General features: G+C 46.0%; 1 protein-coding gene across 2 annotated transcripts; it reads left to right on the forward strand.

Annotated features, from left to right (window-relative positions):
• Positions 1-10,145: 10,145 nt before the first annotated feature.
• On the forward strand, positions 10,146-22,814 carry CCDC167 (coiled-coil domain containing 167). 2 transcript variants are annotated; one of them, XR_004417337.1, is made up of 5 exons: positions 10,146-10,208; positions 17,326-17,420; positions 19,804-19,856; positions 21,967-22,152; positions 22,533-22,814. XR_004417337.1 is itself a non-coding variant. In XM_033054400.1 (4 exons), the coding sequence occupies exons 1-4, from the start codon at positions 10,170-10,172 to the stop codon at positions 22,068-22,070; spliced, it is 291 nt and encodes a 96-aa protein (XP_032910291.1). In that variant the 5' UTR covers positions 10,146-10,169; the 3' UTR covers positions 22,071-22,814. The 2 variants fall into 2 exon arrangements, 1 of the variants encoding a protein (XP_032910291.1); XM_033054400.1 differs by having other exon boundaries at positions 21,967-22,814.
• The last annotated feature ends 207 nt before the right edge of the window (positions 22,815-23,021 follow it).

Consider the following 23,021-nt stretch of genomic DNA (forward strand, 5'->3'; position numbering starts at 1 on the left):
AATGGGGTCTCAGCAAGGGAGCTTTAAGTATCTCATCCAAGTGTGGGTTCAATTCCTGTTCCCATAGTCAGAACAGTTCAGGCCCAAGGAAGGGGAACATTGCCCAGCACAGCCCACATCTGGTGGCCTGAGCCCAGCTCCCCACAAGGGACAGGAAGACAATTGAAGCTTTGTGTTTCAGAAGTTTAGGGGTTTTGTCTCTGGGATTCACCCAGGACTGGTTTCTCTCAGCAGGGAAAGGGAAAACACTCAGCTCTCAGCATTGATTTCAGGAAGATACCTATCTAGGGTGCCCCAGCCTGCAATCTTGCTTGTTGAAGGGAGAGGGTTGGGGACATTCCTCCATGGGCTGCTTTGATGCTCCCACTTCAGGAACCTCCAAAGGCTGAAGGAGGTGCAAAGCATCTCTAAAATGGGGACAGTATTGCATTGCCAGGAAAATGAAAAAAGTGGGAGCCTGAGCCTCACAGAAACACAGCTGTCTCTTGCTAGCAATTTCACAAGAAGTGTCTTCATGCTGTGTAGGAACCACCCCTGCAGCAATTGACAAGGAGAATTTCAATCAGAAATACATCTCCTGTAAGGACTGCTTTGGGGGCCAAACAGAGAAAGCAACCTGCAATCTACTTTGTATTGCTGAGCAATAATGGGACCAGGTGAGATGGAAAGCAGATAGAATGAAAGTGAATAAGGCTCCAGTCACTGGGGAAAGTGGAAACAATCAGAACAGTGACTGCCACAGTACAGGATGATGCTCTGCACTAATCAGAGCCCCAGCTCTCTCTCCCCTCCAAATCTGCCTCAAGACATTCAAACAGTAAGCAAACTCCTGACCAAAGAGTAGATTTAAAACCAGACTGTCTGCAGCTTATCTCAACAAATAAAAGATCAGGAGCTGGCCTGAGTGCATGACTCCACTCAGTTCTTCCTTCAGGTGGCTCGTGCAGAGCTGCTTTCACTCTCCCTGCAGGATTAGCACCCACTGTACTCACAACCTGATAGATAAGGTGATTTCTGACCATTGCTCTGTGTAGTGCCTAAACCAGGGACACAGCAAGCTGGCCAGGCTGTTGCTGCCAGCTGATGAGGGGGAAATGAAAGGAACATCTGCAAGGAAGAAGAGAAACATGTGGGTCACCATGCACATCCCACCTCTTCTCACCAGGTGGAAACAGCAAACCTTCCTGTGCCCAGGCTCACCTTTTCTGGACTGGCCTCGGCTCTGCCACTCACTCCTGCCTTCCTGCCAGGATTTGGCCTGACTCTGCCTTGCCACCTCCACCAGCTGTTTACACTACAGGGAAGCCTGGAGCTGCATCTCAGCAGGTCAGCCAGGGCCAGCATCACCCAGCCAGCTCCACCAAGGCACGTTCCAAAAGCTGCCTGGCAGACAGACTCTTGCCCTGGAATGAAGCCCAAAGGACACAGCAGCCAATGCAGGGCAGCAAAAGCTGATTTTCTCAGGCTGTCAAAGTAGAGGAAGCACTTTTTTGACGATCTCTGCACCTAAAGGAAATCTTCTGAAACTGATTTTATTCCCCAGATGCCTGCCCCAGTAGGTTCAAGGTTCAAAGAGACAACCTGGAGGGAATACAAACCATGGCTAGGTTGAAGAAAGGCTAGAACATAACTGAATAACATAGGAATGGCTTCATAGTGCCCAGAAGCATTTCTGACCAAAATAGAAGAAGCCAGGCAACTTTAGGGCCTGGAGTATCCCATGAGGAGAGAAGCAGCATCCTGCTCTCCTCACTATGTGCTTTTCATTATTCTTTCCCTTCAGACACAGCACTTGCCATGGGGTCCTCCTGAAGCCAGGACACTGGTCAGACTGGACTTTCCATCTGCCATAGAACCTCTGTTCCTCCTAAAGAACTTTGGGTGGCCACAGACACCTCTGTGAAGGGAGCAAAAGGCATTGCAAAATTTCAGAAAGTTTTACATAATTGTGAAACCATTTCCCAGGAAGCTGTATTTGTGCCATCTTTTTATATTTCAAACCTGTTCCTGTTCTCTCTATTTTTTTCCCTTCAGCAGCAGCAGCAGTGTACTTAGCCTGGTAAATAATGCATACTGCTCTCACTGCTCTGCAGACAGACAAAGGCAGGTAGTGTATCAAAGAATAAAATTGTACAGCGAATTGCAGTGTAATAGCTGTAATTTAGTGCCCTGTGGGTGATCCAGAGATTCAGAAAGTATCAGAGACCCATGCTCAGTGCTGACTGACAAGGTGACTGGAGATATAGCACAGTGTTTGACCTTTGGATTGTTTCCAACCTAAGCAGAGCCATAAAAAATTCAGGAGACCATGCTGTCTCCCAGCAAAATGGTTGGTGGGGTGGATAAATAGATGGATTTTGTGTGAACACACACACAGTATATTTATGTGGATGCACGAAGATAATTAAAGAAACACTGATCAAGACCCGGACTACTTATATAACAGAAATGGCTGGGGAAGCTGGGGGTGTATAAGGGTTGTTTTTTATTGTCTGCTTGCAAGAACAAGAGGAAGTCTTCATTAGGGTGCCAGCTGGATCCCAGCTCAGGAAATCTCAATTGATTTCACATGCAGGCTAGCAGCTAATGATGTGTGCGTGTGTCTGTCTGTCTGATTTCAGCTCTTTGGTCATGTCAGACTTGGGGGCATTCAGATTTCTTGCCAGGTTCCCATTTCTGGAGCATTTGTCTCCACCAATCACCCAGTAAGTCACTTAAGAAAGCAGAAATGATAGCATGAGAAATAATGCTATTTTCAGACTCCCTACTAACCTCTTGATCAGAGGCAGTGAGCCGCACGTTCCCTTGGAGCTCAGCAGAGACCTGGAAGGATCTAATCGTTCTCTTTCTACCTAAACAAGACAAGAGCATGCAGGGATGCACAGGGCTGTCACCTCCCATTTGCAGACATCTTCATGTAGGAGCAAACTCCTCTCTTCTCCCTCCTCAGGGAGCCTGAAGCACCCCCTGTCCTTACAAGCCTCTCTCCCATTACCCCAGGGAAAAAGAGAAGCAAAGAGTCAACCAATGTTCTCCTAGGAGTGCAGGGGCCTGATGACCACCAGAATGAACAAGAGGAGCTTTGAAGGAGGAGGGTGACTGGGAAGGACAGTGCTTAGCATAAATATTAGGCACTTTCTTTTCAAAAAACATCTCAGTATCCACAGGACACTTTAGAGGACAAGTCCCTCACTGTCCCTGCAGACAAGGATGGACTCAGTCTGACTGCACAGCAAGGTGCATGAGCCAGGGAATGCATTTGCATGGCTGTCCTCTCTCATAACAACTGACAGCTCTGTTAGGATCAGCAGCCTCTCTGCCACATGACAGGCCTGCAGAAGAGACAATGGGGGAAGAGGTACAGATTTGGTTTCTCCTGCCTCTGTCAGTAAGACTACAGAGTCCTTGAACACTTCACTACTCTAACAGCACCTGGAACCTTATAGGACAAGTTCCCCATGGGATCTGGACAAGAGAATATGCTGCTTCTGACAAACAGCAGATGTGATTCAGCTTCCTCATGCCTTTTACAGCACTGTCAACTGAAACCAGAGATCTTAATGCCCCTGGGACAAGGAGATGGGGGAATGCCACACATAAACTGAGTAGAAAAGTCAAGATGGAAATAGAAGAGAATCTGCCACCCACCCATTATCTCCTAACAGACAGGCAAGGAAATAGAGCAGGTGAAAATGGGGTGACAAGGCAGGAATGGAGACACTGCACCAGATGACTGAGCTAGAAATGAGACATCCAGCACAGGACCACAAATGCAGTGTGTGAGCTCTGCATCACCAGATCAATCTTGCCACCCTAAATCTCTGCAGCCTACTTGCCAAGTAAGTACCTTGTGGTTGCCTGAAGCCTATTCAAGGGTATAAATTTCCAAGAAGGAGCTCAGGTTCTGAACATAGCTGAGGCACCCCAAGTTAAAAACATTGCTATAAAGCCAAGTCACACAATTTTGAACTGGCAGGGGAGCCCAGGGGGTTCTCCTCAAGAGACTATTCAAGATCCCTCAAGCACATCAGAAGCAAACTTGTCTGGGGAAACTGTGATGGCCACGTTTCCCCTCCCCTGATATTTGGCAAATGTTAAAAGGAGGGCATGCAGTTCTATTCAGCCATACCCTGATTCAGAAATGCACAGCTCCTCGTGACTTCCCAGGCAACCAGCAGGACCCTGTGCTGCCTCTGCATCACGCTGCCCGTCTCTGTGATGGATGCACCTCTGCTGGCTGCAGAATAAACTCAGCCTTAGGGTTGTGGCCCCAATAACACAGCACTTCATAAAGCTGCTTGGGTCTCTCTCTGTGTTCTCAGATATTTATAAGGGACCCATCCCCACAATATATCTGACCATTTCACACTCAAACAGATATTTTTTTCTTGTAACTGTGCTCTTATCCTTGCTCAATAGATAGAAACCATGCCCACACAATTTCTTAGACCCTCAAGATGATGCAGTGTGGTTTGGGGAGGACAGCAATACTTTCATAAAACACAGAACACAAATGACTGGGACAGGCCCAAAAGAATGACTCCAAACTGGTACTTGGCATAAGAACACTTGGGCTGACATGTGCTGGGGGAATGGGCAGAAGGGAATCTCCAATTTCAGTAATCCATCGGGGCAAATCTGTACCTCTGTTTCCAGGTCTGCAGAGTGGGACACATCCACTGGACCCATGGAACCCTCTTAGATCACATCTCTAAAAGCCATTGCTCCAGTCCTCCTGCTTCCTCTGCATTAACACAGTACGATTTGGAGTTCAGCTTCATTCAGCATCAAAGCAAGATCTGTGATTACACGCTGTGCGCGGCTCTGTGAAAAGCAGGACTCCATCTGTTCCCACCACAATTACTGCACTGCATGGGCAGACGTGATCTTGCACGAGGCACACAACTCCTCAGAGCCCCTCGTGTTTGACCCAGTTGTCTGTGACACAGGCTTTCATCCAAACAGAATCTATTGATGAGGGGAGGCATTAGCCCGAACTACAGAATCCCTTCTTGGTCCAACTCCGCATTTCACCGATGCCAGTTTTGTCTCCGGTAGGTTGTTTTGATTAATTTCATTTAATTAATTCTATCATCTCAAGCTGTTCCCAGAATCTGTGTGAAGCCCATCAAGGTGGAAGCAGAGAACATGATGCACACAAACTGAAGATGCAGTCCATTGGATTCTCAATATTTATCTTCCCAGAGGAAAAAAATCAGCCCACACTACAGGAGCATCTTTCAGACATCTGAAATCTGACAGTGCTTTTTGTTCCTCTTCTGCTCTCTGGTGGCATTTAATTCTACTATCTTTGCTGGTAGGGGCAGACATGTCTGCACTGGAATTTTTGTCCTCTGGTTATCATTGCAAAGAGGCAATTTCATCCCTGCTTATAGAGTTTGGGGAGAAGGCAGGGAATTTATACGTTGGTCCTACAGGAGGGAAATGGGGGAATAATTCAGCTCCATAGCCCAGTTCTAGCTCACAGCATCTCTCAGCTTGTTGTCTGCCTTGTTCGCACTTAGGTTTTGTTACCCCCAGGAGGTCAACACAATACCTCTACCCCTGAGAAATCTTCTACTTATTGCAATGTGTTAGGAGTCATCATGTCCCAGGGATTCCCCATTCCTGGCGAGTCCCATCAGGATGCTGCCCTCCACCTCTTCATACGTGCAACTACACAGAGAGAGGCCAGCTCACCCTGCCTGCTCTCACCTCTGCTTTTCCCTGCAGAGGCTTCTCCACTGACACAGCACAGTGATTTCCTTTTTTCCGTGCTGCCAGTGGCCAGCTCATGTGGTACAGCAGGGCTGGGAGGGGAGAGGAAACATAGCATTGGGCTAGAGCTGGACACTCACTATGCTGGGGGACACCTGTTCTCAGAAGGTCCCCTCGTGCCTCATGGTCCATTGAGACATTGCCTAACAAGTTGGGGAAGGATATGGTGGGACACAAAGTGCTGCTCCCCATGGTATAGCCAAGCATAAGAGGTCAGGCCCCTGATTCAGTGCTAGCCCAGCTACTTCATTGCTGTGAAGATTGGGTCAGATACTGCCTCACATCAATAAAGTGAGACATCTGACCTCAGCTTCCTCTCAGACTTGTCAGAGGACTGATTCATTTGTCCTTACAAAGCACAGTGAATCTTGCAGATGGAGAATGTAAAAAGAGGGAGGAAGGTAGTAAATCAGGAATGCCCAGGAACATTGTCCTAGATACATGCTGTAAACTAGCACCAAATGGCTCAGATCCATATTATTAAACTCTCTTCATCTCTGAAACCATGACCTCATTGAACAGTCCACTGGGAATGGTCCTCTGCCTGTAACTCCCAAGTCATGCCTGGAAATTGTTTGGGACACTCCTAGTAGGACCAAATAAAATCATGCCAGGGATATGCTGACACTTAAATCTCATGATTGAGTTTGCATTCTAGGAACGTTTCCTGATGTTGCTTAATTTACTAGTAAAGACTTAATTACTAGTGAAGACTTAATGTCTGTTCTATTAAATTACTCTCGAAGTCAGCATTGCCCTGATAAAAATCAGCAAATGTCCCTAGACCTTCCTGAAAACTTTGATTCCTCAGTCATTACCTTCCCATCTCCTCAATAAATGTGGGGGGAAAAATTAAATAATCAATTTGTTATCACTTAAAGATAATCAGGTAATACGAAAAAGCCAGCAGAGAAAAAAACCAAGAACAAATCATCTAAACTGTTTAGCTCTCTTTGTAAATGAAATAGTAGAGAGAGCAAGCCCAGCAATGCAGGCTATCCTGGTGTGTAGTAAGGCTTTTTGAAACAATATTTGTCACAGGTATGCACTCTGAAACTAGTTATCAGTAGTTTGTCATCAGATCAGGAGGACTTACAAAGAACACATCTATCAGCTGGTTTCCCCAGTGACTTGGATAATCAAAAACTCTATGTTTAGTTGCATAGTTTGCCTTGAGTCTGGAAGATCCTGCAAGACAGAAGGCACAATAGGGGAAAAAAGAGATTTTGGCAAATTGGAGAAATAGCTCACATTCAGCCAGCTAAAATTTCATAAAACTGTTGCAAAATACTAAACTGAGAAGGGGAAGAAATTAGATGCACCAATAAAGAAATGGGTAACACCTGCCTAGACTTCAGCACTGAGAAAATATTGAGGAGTTACAGGGCTGTGAACCAAATATGAATTGCGATTGTTCAAATATTGCATTAAAAGACAAATCTCCTTCTTGGCTGCATTAGTAGGGCACACTGCCTATAAGACAAAGGAGATCTTTTTTGCTTTCTCGATACACCCAAGTTAGATAGGATAGGATTAGTCTAGGTTTGGACTGGAGAAAGGTAACACACAGTATTAGAGGTGCAAAATGCATCGGATTGAAAGAAGAGGACTGAGTCTAACAGGAAGAAAACAGAAGAGGGCATATGATAATGAACCTCAAATACATAAGGTTGTTAGAAGATGCTGATCAATGGCTCCCCATGTGTGCTGAGAATAGATCAACATGCAACAAGTTCAATTAGGTTACAGGGAGGAGGCAAACAGAGCAGTGTAACAGGCACTGAGGAGGTGGCAGCATTTCTACTGTACAAAGCACAGGTATGGCAACACCTGCTTGGGTGGCATCAGTGTATCTGATCCTGCCTCTGCACACGTGGGTGCAGTGTCTCCTGAATGTTCCTTTAAGGCTGATAGTTGTGTGGTTTGGGTTTCTAACACCACTTTGCCACCCATTTTGGCTGCAGGGATGCAGTAAGGACAGCATAATCAGAGACACTGAGCAGGGGCTCACCAGGACCATATCCAGTCTCGTTACTGGATATGTTATTTGGCATATGTCATCACATCCTGCACCTTCCTCTTACAGGCTTTCTGTCTCAACATCCCATTCCAGAGCCCACTAAAAACTATTTCATTCTTTTCCTTCCACCTTTCTGGCAGGAGGTGTGTTCCATAATATGATTGCTCTCAAAACAAAACTTTTGATTTCCAGTTTAGATATGCATGTTGACAGTAGCAGCTGCTTGATATGGAGTAGTTCAAATCCATACTCATGTCCGTGACTATTCTAAAACACGGAAGCTGATGTCATTGCATGTGAACAACTTCCTGTTCTTCAGGTTTAAAGAAGAAAAATACCATAAATTTGTAGAGGAAAATGAAGTTTTTATTTCTTCATTAGCATGTAGATGACATGAATGAAGTTACATAGGAAATGAAGACATAACAGGGATGGATGAAGAAAAGGTGTCAGCTGAGGGCAGAACCAGGAGACACAAGATCAGGTAACAGGCATAATGAGGTTATCAGTTTGATGGATTCAGGAATGCCAGGAGGAGTAATATACAAATTGAAAACTGCTACTTCTAATGGTGGGAATGGTGGCTTGCTTGTGAAGGAGGAACCAGCTCTACTTTTCTGTCTTCCCAAAAGATGTGACAGTAAAGGTCACAGTCATCAGCCCGCAAAATGGTGTATGTTTGTCTCTCTGTGGAGAAGTGTATGTGAGAATTGACAGTCCTCCCCTGAATCAATACTCACCCTTGTGAAGGAGAAAATGCTTTCTGTTGAACTAATGGCTATTTCAGCCCATTGTAAACCATAACAGATGGGTTTCTTCAAACCTCTATGCATTTTTAGATTGTATTTACACTCACTAATCAAGTCTTCTGTCTAAGAGGGGAAAAAATAACATTCTCCCACTTTTTCATTTGCTCCCTTCCCTTGACGCTGAGCTTCCCCAGGGCTGCTGGCTGGGTCCTACTCAGCTTCTTTACTGCCTTCTGACTAGCTGCAGTTATCTCTCAGTGTCCCAGTTTGGAGGTGGGAGTTCTGGCTCCTTTGGGTTCAGAAGTATAAACTCTGTTGCACAGAGTCAAGTACCACATTGGGAAGCAGAAAAGAGTACAGCTGTCCCTCATTTTTCTCCAGACACAAAATGAGAGTGATGCTGTTACCAGCACACGCCATCTCACACAGTAAAAATGAAGGAAGGGGGGGTGTTTGAAAGAAAAATGAAACACATTAATTAGGTATCAGTACTGCTTGTGTGACACACATCTGCACTCCCGTCATTCTAGCAAAATTTCAGTCAGCAGAGGGTATTTAGTCAAAATGAAAATTCAGTCTGTATGTCTAATAAATGTTGCTGCTGCCCAGCCAGCCTTCCTTTTTTGCCAGCAAATAGCGCTTCTGCTCTCTGTCATGTAGCTGCCATGTCCTACCCTGAAGATAGATTCATTTCAGTGGTGTTACCTTTTTTTCCTTTTTTTTTCTTTTTTAATACAAGGTAGCGGTGTTTCATAAAAAGCTTTCTTGGTCAGAACAAGTGTTGTCATGCATATGTAACATCATGATTAGCATCTTGCACTGAAGTGGCTGGCATGCACAAAGTGCTATCTCCAGGTAGATCACACAGCCGGCTTCTCAGCTGCCTTAGCACAGCACTAGCGTTTGAGTAGGAAGCCCCAAGGGCAATCCGAATAAGACAATCACAGAATGAGTTAGGTTGGAAAAGACCTCTGAATCCAACCCGTGATGAAATGTCACCGTGTCAACTAGACTATGACACTGCTTTCCACATCATCTTTTCCTAAACACTTCCAGGGATGGTGACTTCACCACCTCCCTGGGCAGACCCAAGGTTTGACAACCCTTTCAGTGAAGAAATTCCTCCTTACGTCCAAAAAAATTCTCATTTATCCCAACACGCCGCAAAGCAGCCGTCCTGGGTTTGCCTTGTGTTTCTGAGGTTGCCTTCTTCCTGAGTGACCCCCAGCACTGTAAGAGTGGTCTGGAGTGGCCAGGAATGCGCTGGCGCCACTCGTGGGGAAACCAGCTGATGCCATGGGATGTGCCCAGGACCAGGCACACCCAAGCACTCCCACCTGGTTCCTAGCCTGCTGCTCCTCCCCCAGCCATCCCATCCGCTACCACCAGAGAGGGCGGAGCAGGCATGCGGGCAGCACCGGCACAAGGCGGGAGGCACCGCTCTGCTGCCGCTCGCCCTCGGCTGTGTCGGAACCGCGCCGAGAGGGCCCGCAGGGCCTGTGCCAGGGCCGGGCCCAGTGCCCCCATGGGTGCTGGCAGCCACCGACGCCCTCCCCAACATGGCACCCGCCCCGTGCGGCGCGCGGCGCCCCCGCGCATGCGCGGCCGGGCGGGGCCGGACCATGGGCAGGCGGCGAGCGGGGCCGAGCGTGGCCCGGGAGGTGAGGGGCAGGCGGTGGCTGTGGCTGCTGCGGCCGGGCTGGCGGGGGGCTTGGAGCCGCGTCCTTACAGCCGGCGTGTGGTGTCCTTGCTCCTGCCGAGCCCTCGAGCCAGCGCTGTGCGGGGCGGTGGGTGTGTGTGCCCGTGGGGGTGCTGCGGCGGGCCGTGACCACCAGCCCGGTGTGTGCGTGCGGCGCTGGAAGCCAGCCGTGTGCTGCTGCTCCTGGAGAGGAGCCCAGTGATAAACCAGCGTGTGAGGGGCCTGTAAATCACAGCCAGGAGAAAGGGGAAAGCCGAGGTTTTACGAGTGTGCCTCCCTTTTAAAGCTGCCTTTTAATGGTTGTGCTGGGGTGTTTTGTCTCTCTCTCCCTCACTTGTGCTTGAGGATGACTCCTCTTGGGCAGGGAGGTCGGAGCAAATGACCCACCGTGGTCCCTTCAAACCTTACCCATCCTCTGATTCTGTGATCCTGGGTGGCAGGAGGGCTGCCAGAAAGCCCTGTTGAAGCTTCGTATCTCTATTAACAAACTGAGTGGTGTTGGTTAAGGTCTCTCTGAAGCACTGGCTCCTGCACTGAACAGTGCTGTCTGGACTCAAGTGTGTTCCAGTTCAAGTCAGTGGGTTTGGATACTCTGGGGACAGCAAATCCTGAATGTTCCTCACAAATGGCTGCAATGGAGCAGAATTCACTCAGTGAATCTCACTGGTTGCCTCTCTGCCCTGAAGTCTTTTCAGGTGAGCACATGCACAACAGACCAAGGTAATCAGAATGGAAAAGCCAGGGAGATGGCAAAGCGTGTCATATCAGCTAGTAACATAAAGGTGAGTGTCACAGAATCCTTAGGGCTGGAAGGGACCTCTGGATGTCATCTCATCCAACTCCCTTGCCAGGGCAGGGTCACCTAGAGCAGATCACAACAGGAACATGACCAGGTGGATTTTGAATGTCTCCGGAGAGGGAAACCCCACAGCCTGCCTGAGCAGCCCATTCCAATGGTCTGCCACCTTCAGCGTAAAAGTTTTTCCTCACATTGTGGAACTTCCTGTGTTTTAGTTTACAGGCATTGCTTCTCATCCTGTCACTGGGCATCACTGAAAAGAGTTTGGCACCAGCCTCTACACATGCACCTTTAAGATACTTCTATGTGTTGATGAGAACCCCTCTCATCCTGCTGTGTGGAATGGGAGTTTGGTTTATGGTTTTTTGAAGTGTTTCATTTGTTAGACTTTCATTAGAGAAACACAGTTCTGGGCACTCTTACCCAAATATAACCACCAAAGGGAATCCATAGGAGTGTGCTGACTGTCCAGGCTTCCTTTGGTGAGCCTATCTGAGAGAATTGTGGGGTTTGTTTGTTTGGTTTTTGTTGTTTGGTTGGGTTTTTTTGTGGTTGTGGTTGGAGAGGTGGCAGTCAAGAAGAGTTGAGAATGTAGGTCTACCTTACAAAAAGAGAAGTGGCAAAATGGCTCAGCCTGTTAGGGACCTGCTGCCTGCTATTCACAGAATTAAAAGGGACTGATTTTAGCTGCCACAGAAAATTCCTGCAAAGCATTTGAGGACTTGTAGTAGCTTTAGATTAGTTTTTTTGGAGGATAGTAGAACTACTCTTTGTTGTACGTCACAGGTGAAAATCTCCATGCAAAGACATTACTACAAGATAAAATTCTTTCCACTTGCAGTGATGTGAACACTGCTGAAGAGAGGTTAGGGAGGAAGAAAATAAAAATCCCTTTAAGTCAAAGGAAGAGAGGGCTGTGTTTCAGCGTGCATGACAACCAAGATACTTGATTCATAATTTAAACTTACTCTGTTCAGTATTACCTTCTGAGCTATTACAATTGTAAAGAAAACTTTTCAAATTAGTCCTAATATGACCTGATGCATGACTAGCTTTGAGAGGCCTCATCTAGGCAGAGTCATGCTTGTTTAACTGAAGTCATGATGCTAAATGAATGCAATTTTCTATATGGACATTTATCAGATTAGCTTGCACTTACAAATTGCAGATGTAATTGATATGATCTGGTTTAAATAGATATAAATGGGTCTCCATAATGTTGTGGTGGTTTAAATTCATGCCACTGCTTTCATATAGCTCTAGTCTTTTGACAGGCAGCCCTATTGACAATGCTGAGCTGCATAGGACTTGCTTGACAAAACTCATCAGGAAAATGAAACTGGCAAGGCTGGTCCATTTTGTACCAAAATAGAGAAAATGGAGCTGACTTAAGAGAGTAACACAGATCACCAAAGGTGTGGAGAGCTGTGCAGGAAACTGCCAAGCATTCCAGGTCCTTTTAAGCTGCATGCTATTTGGAGCTTTAAACAAAGAGTGAACATATAGTGTCAATACAAAGTTAAGGCTATCAAAAGAAACCAGCAGCTGACAAGCTCAGAACAAATAGGAGGGGTTGGTTCTTCCCATAACCTGCCGTGAAACTTCTTCCCAAAGGATATTGTAACCATTAAAAATACACTTGTGGCTCAAGCAACAGTTTTTTTCAACTGAAAAAACAATCACCAGAAGCAGGAAAGTGCATCAAATTAAAGGCAGTGTCTGGACAGCAAAATGCCAGGTGCGTGTTTCTAGAAAGTATTGTTACATGTGTTGCTGCTTCTGACGGGGCAATGGCCGATTGGTATCTCTGAACGAGCATAAAGAATAGGGAAAATGCTGACACAGTTCATACTCAGTAAAGCTGTTCTTGTAGAAGTTTTCAAAAATCTGTCTTGTGCTCTGTGGTCACGTCTGTGTGTGATCCTGCAAAGCTGCTGGTCTGGACTGAGGCAGGATGCACTGACTAACAAGATGGTCCATGCAAGGATGAAGGAGGAGGTGTAGGTAGGATCCAGCCTTTCTTCCTTTAGCAACACACAGGGTTGTTCTGCAGGAGTCATCTTAGACTTTGCTGGTGGATCGTCCTCTGCTGTGAATAGCTTGTCTGGTAAATACTTCCAAGCATGCTGTGGGTGGAATATCTGTGAAGTTATTTTCCAGCGTACAAAATTATTCCAAGAGCATGGAGAAAATGGAAGTATGTCCATGAATAGCAAGTTAGCACTTGAATTTAAACAAAATTTGTCTCTGCTGGACTGATTTTAATAATCCAGCCAAATTTGTGGATGCAGAAACCATTAATCCTTCTGTGAAAGAACAGCTCAAGTGTGCTGGCAGGTGACAAGGCATGTAAAGACTGTGCAGGGAAGGTTTTTTTTCTTTGCCCCCACCTCTTCAGTTGGCTTTGATCTGTTTTATGAGGGTCAGAAGATGAAAACCTCATTACCTAATGCTGTTGGATGTCGACGTATGTGTGATATGGCTCTTTGCCAGTATCTTAATTAGGGAATTCATAAAAGCGGAGGGTGGATGCCAGTTCTTGAAAAGCGCTTTTAGCCTTTCTGCTGGAAAGAAAGCTTTCATTAATTTGCTACAAAATGTATTTAATGGGATCCAGCTCAATTCTATAAGCAAAGCTGCTTCTTTTTCACTTCTCTCTGCCTTTATGTGAGCCATTTTGGGCTCCCTGCCCAAAATGGTCCCAACAAATGGAATTTGTAATAAGCATGTAAGTCAGTTTGGATTGAAATCCATTCCAGGTCTCTCTGGTTTAAAAAGGTTTCCAGATCATGAGCAAGGTTGCCAGAATTCAGCAAAAATAGCTGAATGCCTTGTCATATCTGTGGAGTAAAGGAAGCATCTGGTCTTAGATCTTGGTGTGCATCTAAAGCTGCTGGGACTTGACTTTCTGGAGTGTCTCCTGAGGAGCTTCAAAAGGGCAGCCCTGTGTGCCCAGATCTGCTGCCTGGGTATGAAGCACATATTTCACTCCCCCTTTTTAACTGGAACTACTTAAAGAAGTTGTTGTGAGTGAAGTCCTGTGTCCCTGCTACCATCTGTGTGAACCTGAGGAGCTGTCATGTGAGTTTTCTGCTTGCCACATTTCAGCTCTGTCCCAGAGGATCTCCTTCAAGGAAAGGACAGCTAAAAGGAGGAAGGGTTCATCTTTGCAACTTAAGGGATAAGGCAGTGTGAAGTGCAAGGGTGGTTTGTTTTCCTGTGAGCTTCCATTGTGCCCAGGTATATACCCCAGCTAACCTCAAGTATTATTTAGTAGGAGGGAAAGCTTTCCAGCCACAGCAAGCTCAGGTGAGCGCCGGCTTCTAGGATTGCTCTCCTGGAGAGCTAGCTGCAGCAGGGAATTATGGCAAAACCCTACAGATTTTCTTGTGCTACAATTTTACAGACTGTGAGTTTGAAACTAGGAGTTTCCTCAGCAGCCCAGAGAATAATCAGTAGTTCTCAGGCATTACTCTGATTTTTCCCTGTGCTTATTTTCTTTCTTTTGTCCTGCACTGAAGAGTTAACTTGGATGGCTGAGTTGCTGAGACTCCTGGCTTGCAGGAGCACATCCTAAATGCCAAGCAATATCGAGATAGTGCTCTGCCCATAGTTTGGGTCGGTGTCTGAGGCTTGTTACTCAAATGAGCTGCCTTCAGGAGGCAGATTATATTGTCTTAATTTATAAGTGGGGAAACTGAGGCACAGTGAATGGATACCATCTGTGAATCCCCACTCTTGTCCTTCCTTATAAACCCTAATAACGCAGGCTAGCCAGAAGAAAAGAAGTAGTGAGATTCTGAAAGAAAAGTATTTTGTTCATTCAGCAGTCTGTTCCTCCTTCCTTGCTTTTTTTTTTTTCCCTCCCTGTTTTTTTCCCTTGTGCCCTCAGCTCAGCACAGCTGATGGTGCAGTTCAGGGGCATGTGGTTTATTAGCAAATTATTGCTCTCCAGCAGGGGACCCAAACTTGGGTTTTGATTTAAGAGCAGTAAAACCAGTTGAAACTTTAAAGTATTATGTGGAATCTGGAGATTTTTAGTCAGCAGAAAGTAAAAGGATTTGCGAAGTTGGGCAGAATATACACTTGTTAAGCCTCATGAAATGGGGGAAGTATGGGCAGAGAATGTACTAGTGAGAGCAACTGCCAGCTGAGCAGGAGGAGCAGGCATGGAGGAGAGGATTGGAGTGCAGTAGCATGGATAATTTAGTGGTGGAGTTGACAGCTGACTAACTAAAGCTCTCATTAATTCATTAATACATTATTTAACATTATTTTAAAATGCATTTCCAGAGAAGCCATGGTGCATTGTAATAATTGAACAGGCTAAGGAGGAGCCAGGTAACAGATGCTGAAGCATCTTTTCCTGTGTATGCACATAAGGGTTTCCAGCAGCTAAGGGAGCAGAACCAGCCATTTGCAAATGGTAGGAACTGGTGAGGGAGATGGTAATTCTTAAATTTGACTGGACCCACACCCCACATCTGCTGTACCACACTCTGCTGTTAAATTAACTTGCTGGTAAGTGTGGTCAGAGCTGGCCTGGGTGAAGTCCTTTCTTGGCCCTGAAGCAGACTGGGGCAATGCATCAAGCTGCCTGAGTTGTAGTGGATGACATGGCAATGAGCAGCTGCAGTTAACATGCTTAACTGGCACAGCTGGAAATGGAGGAGGACAATGATCCTCATCCAGGCAAACCAAGCATTGCCAAACACAGAAATGCTATTCCCTGAGCTTTGGGATCAGGCGAGGTGATATGCCTTGGTGTTCCCTTGGGCTCAGGAAGCTTTGTGCCACTGGGGAGTTTGGCATCTTGAGCACTGGCAGAGTTACCTAATAACCAAGGACTTTGAAATTGCTATCTGAAAAATCAAAGATTTGAGCCTTGTTATATGTGTCCCCCTGCCCAGCTCTGCTGTGTTCCTTCCAGACTATTTAACTGACTGGTTGTACTTCTTTTTGTGGACTGCTTTATGTCAAGCCTCTTCTCTCCCATCCTGCTTCGTTATAATTCCTGCCTGCCTTTCCTGAGCAGAAGGTGTGAGATTGTTAATGAGCTCATTAACAGGAGCTGATCAGAACAGAGCTGATCCCAAAGCAGCAATAATTAGGGATCACTACCTTTGATTTTGTTTCCCTTATTACAGTTTATGAGTGTGTTTGTGCTCTGGGCTGCCTCTGAGGATGGTGTCCAGGCAGCACATTCCACATTCCTTTACCCAGGACTGTGCTGCCTCTTAGCGTCTGGTGTGTGAAGGCTCCCACCACAGGGACGCTGTGCTTCCAGCCTTGCCTTCCCTGGAGAACCAGGCACGGCAGGAGTGTTGCACTGAGTAGCTCAGAAGAGAGGTCATTGCCACCTTAGTGCACCGAGGCTATTTTCTTTCAGGCTAGGTTGTTGTGTTCACATTGTCCAATTAGACCCACTGCTTCCCTGCCGCAATCAAGCTTGAAAGACAAAGTTTTCCTGGAGATGTCCATGCTGTGGTTGCCAGGCAGAAGAGAGAAATGATTCCCAGAACTGTTGCCCATGGTAGGATTCCCTCCTGGGCAGTATGTTTGCATACAAGGAAATCAGCCCTCCTGTGCTTAGCTGTGGTTACTCCCCTCCACAGAAAGACACAGGGGTGGCTGTTAGATGCTTGATGAAGAGACACAAGGAGATAACCAGTGTTTTTCTGTACGGAAATATGTTCCTGCCAACACTTGGTACAGGTTGAAGGAGGCAGTGGTGAATGCTCTTTGGAGCATACTGTACAGATTCCTGTTGCAGATTTAGTTGGGTAAAAGAGAACTGGAGATATCCCTTTGTTCCCTCTTCAGCCAACCAGACAGCTGAGGGTGCTTTGTAGACTTCTGCATCCATTCACAGTGCTAGATCAAAACCCTGTCCCTCAGGCTTTGGTTTAGGCCAGTGTCTCTCTTTTTATCCTCTAATTGCATAAAGATACCTTAGATCACACCTGTGCTTGTGGACCCACATGCAAAGAAACTGTAATAGGCTGGAACAGGATCAGATCCTAGCAAAAGGGTGCTGGCCAGCCACACAATAGGCAACAGAGCTGGTTTGGCTGTATCTGGAGTGGTGATGGTACAGTTGTCTGGGCTAGAATACAGGCTCATCTGAGAGATGACCTCTCTGTGCTGTGATCTCTACACAGATCTGGGGTTCTTCCCTTGATTTGGGGAGGAAGAGTGGCTGAGTTGCCACCATCTGAGTGGGAATGAATCCTTGTAAGCTGGGAGAAGAAATGATGGTGACTGGTGTGGTGTTTTTCAGATTGATGGATTGGAGGAGAAGCTGGCACGCTGCAGACAGAGCATGGAAGAGGTGGATCTTAAGCTGCGCAGGGAGAAGCTCAGCCCTGAAGGAAGGTATTACTGACCAGCTCCTTTCACTGCTGTGTGTGTGCACTTCAGCTTGGCTATCATCCTACAGTAGGAACCAGCAAGGGCTCTTAAAGGGGTGGGAATGTGTGATTTCCCCATGGCAAGACTCTCTTCCCACAGCTTGGAGCTTTCTTGGGGAATTGCCTCTGTGAGAAGTGTAGTGATATAAAGAGAGAGAGCTTATTCACAGCCTGTGCCACAACCAGACATGTAGTGCCTGAAACTTGCCAGTTCATGTGCAGATCTGGCTCCTGGCCTGTTATGAATCTATTCTGTGAGTCTGGCAAAGGTTTTCTGCACACTGCTGCTCAAGCCTTGCAGAAGCCACCCGGGTTCAATCAGAGAAATGTGCAGCAACTACTACTGAGGGCCAAACCAGGCTGGGATCCAGCTGCAAAAGCAGCTGAGGGAAAATACCTGTGCCTGTGTTGCTAATGAATCTGGATGTAGGGATGTATTGACACATTGGCTTTTCTTGGGAAAGCTAAGAGGGACAATTCCCCTGAAAACTGTGCTGCTTTAGAGGTATCAACTGTTGGCTTCTAGAGCTGGGACTCAAGCAAGGACTTTGGCCTGGATTTTGTAGCAGACACAGGCAGAACCTGCTGTTTCTCTTGAGTATGAAGCAAGAGATTTTAGATCTCCCAGCTGATTCTCAAATCTTTCTGCTTGAGGACATTTTTTCAGTCACTAGCATCCTACTGCTCTGCTCTGAGCACAAAAAGGCAGAGAAGCTCAGTCAGGCCCTGGGAGTTGTCCTGATGATCCTAGTGTTTGTTCTACAATGGTGTCCTGTAGAACGCCATTAGAAGTGATCATAGCAATAGCGATGTCTCCATCCCCTGATAGTTATCAGGCTTAGTTTAACTTCTTTCTTAAACTCTCCTTTGCACTGTCCCCTCTTCCTTTACTGGAGTTTTATATCCTCATCCATATTTAAACAGGGTCCTGTCTCTCCCTCTCCCTTTTCTCTATAGCTCCTCATCTCAACAGTTCTTTTCTGGCCTAAATTCTCCTTGTTTACTGTCTGTATTCTTTATCTGGTAGTTAGGTAGCCAACCACCAAATCTACAGTTGTGATAACTTGACAGGATGTGATATATGATGGTTGCTGTCTCAAATACAGGGCCTAGAGTAAAGAATTATGAATTGGGATTCTTGGGGCCTTCTATGAATTTTACAGTTTCTATGAAAATAGAAACAAAACTTCCATTGTCCTATTCCAGACCCTTTGAAAAACTCTGGAGGAAAGGTACTGTGATCAAAATTATTGATTCAGTGCATAGCACAAAAAGAGGAGCCCTGCTTTTCCACTTTTAAGTTCAGTTGTCATGGTTTCTTCATGTCTCATTCTCAAACCTTCTTCCCTTGACTCTCTTCACAAGGCAAATTTCTAAGTAGCAGCTTCGGTCATGTTGGTAGATCTGTCTTCTCACTTCTTGTGGCTGCTCTCCACCTTGCCTCTCCCAGTTTTCTTTAAGAGCCCTTTCCTCTCCTGACGTAGCTTGCTTTCTTGCACTCCCTTACATTTAACTAGCTGTACACATAGATTTGGATCTTCTTCCTCCTACAGGTTGTTCTTGCTGTGCCCCAAGGGAAACAACAAACTCTGTTACACTTGCTGCCTTCTCTTAACCAGCAAATAAATATGCACTAACAAATTATGTGCACAGTCGGAAAGGACTGACTGTGTCCTCACTGCCTTAATGGAAAATGGAAACATTGCTGCTTTCAGGAATTTGATTATGGGTTTATATTTTAAGCTGTATATTGATTAATCATCTTGTGCAGTTTAAGACAAGGACTGCATTGGCCTGACTTAGTCTTTACTATTACGAGTCTTCAGTCTAATTAACCTATTAGTACTGGGTTTGGATTGAGCTTGTTTCCTTGAGTTCACCAATTTCTGTAAACTGGATACCTCTGACAGAGGGGTCCCAGCTTCAAATGGTGAGAAGAATTACTCTTTCAGCACTAAGCCAAATGTGGTGAAGGGGGCAGGATCCTCCAGAGAGCATATAAGGACTCTGCCCCATCCTGTAGCTGTGTCAGAACTTCCTGCCTCACCTAGGAAGACCTAGAGTAGGGGACTGACCCAAGAGCCCTTTCTAGCTGTTTGTCTACACTGCTCTCCTGAAAGGAGAGATAGGAAGTAATTTGGGGGAAGGAAAAAATAATCTAAAATGCTGCATTTTTCTCTTGCACAATTGGGTATTTCTAAACTGTCACCCTTCCAACAGGGAGGGGTGAGGGGTTTATCCTCTGAGCAGATATCCCCAGCAGTGGGGACAGTCTCTCTTCCATCATGTAAGCAAAGAAATAGGCTGTGTTGTGCCTCGCAGGTAATGAACTCCTCTTCTCATTACAGAAAGTCACTGGAGAGAGAGCGAAACTTACTAATGACCAAAGCTGACAACTATGGTAAGAGCTTCATTAAAAATGGTCCCTCTGGGTAGGATGGGATCAGTGCTGCAGCTTAGCTTTGTCTTCAAGCTCCTGCCACCTCTGACTTCTGCCTTTGAATTTAGCTTCAACCAAAGGGAGCTAGACTAATGGAAATGTAGTCAGCATATTATAATAGGAGTCTGCATCCTCCTACTTGAGCTGTATTTCCATAGGGAAAAAAAGAAGCATCAGCTAATGAAGGGGAGAAAATGTCCCCTCCACATACCCCCAAATTACCAGTCCTTAGATAATCATAGCTAACAGATTGGCTCGAGTAGCTTTTAACATCCCTCACCAGAACCATTTTTTTTTCTCCTAGTAGAGGCTTGCTAGGCAAGAAGGCAGCTGCTGTCAGGAGTGTAGCAAAGTATACCTTCCTTGGGGAAGGTTCTTACTGCATCAATTTATGAGGCCACTCACCACAAGGGCATAGCAATTCACACCGATGTGCTACCTGCACTTCTAGAGAGCTAGGGTCTTTCCTTGATACAAGTCCTGCTGTAGAGAGAATGAAAGTCTCTCTGAGATACCACACTTGGCAGCATTTCCATTTCAACTAGAGGTGCTGCTCTGCACATCGTCAGGCTCCTGGTATTGATCAGTGTGCTACCTGCTCAGCAGTACTCTGCAGCTGTGCAAGCAGCAGAGCTCACACAAGGGAAAGAGGCACAAGTATTGTTTCAGGTCTAGAGGGTTGAAAGCTGGGGTATGGCCAACCCTCTAAATTAATTTGTAATTATAACTCATGTTAGAGGACTGTTTTCAGAAGACTAACAGTTACTTTAAACAAACTGAAAGCTGTTCCCTAAGGGCCTACCACTAGAGATAAACTGAAAATTGCTGCCACCCTTTTACCAGCTAGCAGTCAGCCATCCCTGCTGGCATGTCAGAGCAGTCTGACAGCAGCTCAGACAGCCTCACCTAATGGTGACATCACTGCTATGGCCTGATTAAATCTTTCCTTATTCCAGCTGATTCCCTTGAGGCCATGAACTGCAGCTGCTGACAATGCCATTGTCAACATCAGTTCAAGCTGGCACTGCTGTGCATGAGGTTATGTGACCCTGTAACCTCCTTTGTGGCCTTGGAGATTCAAGCAGATTGCTCCATGGTTGCATGAGAATGCTTGTATTCTGTGAAGAATTGGGCAGAAAGAACAGCTAAAAGTCTCCTTTGATTACCAACACCACTTGGGGAACTGCTCGAGGCTGCCTGTGCAAACTGTAGAGGCAGTAAGCTGTGCAGTCTCTGCAGATAAACTCGGCAGTAAAAGCAGCCTGTCTCTGGAGACAGTCCACACCCAACCTTGCCTGCCACTTAGTGTTGTTTGGCCATGCAGTGTGTAAGGCTGGAGGTCTCACTGCTTGCCTGTACCAGCCAGCAAAGTTTTGTGGAACAGAACTAGCAAGAGTGGGGTTCTCATCTTTGGTAAACAGAACCAAACAGAAATGGAGATTGGCAAGACTCCATACTTGAAGTAGCTACCATCTTCCTCTCTCTGTATCTATTGTTCTTAGGTTGCTTTCCTTCACCCTTGTTTACCTATCTCTAAAGAGCTTCCAGACCTTTTCCACACTGATCCTTCTGAGGTGTACGGAAACACAGGTTACTGATCCTTCTGAGGTGTAAGGAAATACAGATTCTGGAACATTCATAGGTGGCCACAGTTGTATTTAAATTTTAGCAGTACAAAGAGCTACCAGGCTGTTAAACCTAGAAGATAACAGAAATAGCTCTCTGCCCTCCTGTCTCCTTCATTCTCTTAGGGAACAAGCAGTTATTCTAATGATAGTCTGTCCTTAGTAGAGGCCTACAGCAATGTCATTTGCCAACAGGAACTGCTCTGGCACTTAACTATTCCCAAGCACAGCTACCAGAGTGTCAGGATGAGAGCAAATGAAAGGGTTCCTGCTAGTTTAGGTAGTTACTTCCCATTCAGAACATTCTATAATTGGCAGCTTTGCATACTGCTCCCAAAATTTTTGCCTATGGCCAAGGTAGCTTTATGCTTCTAAGAGAGTTTTGAAAGGAGGTGTAGCTGCAACATGAAGAACCTTCACAGGCAAGTCTTTTGTTTGTTTCCCAGAGAAAGAACTGAGTGTGCTTCGTAAGGAAAATCGCAAGAATGCTGCCCTTGCTGTGGCCATGGCATTGCTGATTGCTCTTATTTACGCCTGCTGGACGATGTGATTGCACTCAAGAATTCTCCCTGCTGAACAAATGACTCCTGCAAGGAGCTCTTCCTCCTCTCACCACTGTGCCTCCCCCAAGGGTGAGGATCAGCATTTCAAATTACTGTTCTTGTTTACTGTCTCCAAGCCTTGTTGTAGGGAAGATTTTTCTCTGCAAATTGAGGACAGGAGACAAACCAGAAATCACAGCACATTTGCGCTTGGAAATCAGGTCAAGCAGAGCTCAAGGTGGTGCCATCTTAGTCAAAACAGAGTCAGGACCATCCAGCCTGATCCAGGAAGGCAATACATTCTCCTTTTTGAAGAGGACCTTTGTGATTGCAGACAAGTGCTTTCTGCCCAGCCCAGTTGGACTTACTGCCAACACCAGGTGGCTCCTGTGACACAGTCACAAACTGAAGGGACCAAGCTCTTGATTCAAAGGATAATCTGTAGGTATTGTGATTTTTTATGTTCCCAGAGCTGAGCTAAAGATGCTTCCTCCTCCACCCTGACTTCCAGGACCAAAGGAATCCTACGTCCGCAAAAGCAGATGGGATGTAGGTGTCTCTGCAAGCAGACAGCATCCACATTAAGATCTGGGTGCTTGGGCTGTGAGATGATCTGCCTGTCTCTCCAGTGCATCAGAGCTTGGTAGCCATTTTGTGCCTTTGAGAATCAGCATTTGTAGACCATTTACTATCAACCTCCAGAGATGGAAGTGCTTCTGTAGAGATTTAAATAAAATAATTTGACCTTTTAATTTCCTGTTCTGTTTGTTTGGTTGGGTTTTTTTTTTCCCCTGTTCTGTCCTGTTTCTCAGCCACTGTTTTATTCTTATCCTGCTATCTCCCTACTGGCACAGATTGCACCATGGTAAGCCTACACTAGGTTAGGCATTTAACCCCCTGGTCAGTGAGCTCTCAAGTGGGTTACTGGTTCATTGGGGCCTGGAATGTACTTCCTTTGA

This window comes from Catharus ustulatus, chromosome 3 (assembly GCF_009819885.2).
Source record: "Catharus ustulatus isolate bCatUst1 chromosome 3, bCatUst1.pri.v2, whole genome shotgun sequence".
NCBI classification, from domain to species: domain Eukaryota; kingdom Metazoa; phylum Chordata; class Aves; order Passeriformes; family Turdidae; genus Catharus; species Catharus ustulatus.

Coding starts and splice junctions, on each gene's coding strand:
- CCDC167 (XM_033054400.1), top strand. CDS start 10,170: ATGGGCAGGCGGCGAGCGGGGCCGAGCGTGGCCCGGGAG. Junction 10,209..17,325: donor GGCCGAGCGTGGCCCGGGAG/GTGAGGGGCAGG, acceptor GGTGTTTTTCAG/ATTGATGGATTGGAGGAGAA. Junction 19,857..21,966: donor GACCAAAGCTGACAACTATG/GTAAGAGCTTCA, acceptor TTTGTTTCCCAG/AGAAAGAACTGAGTGTGCTT.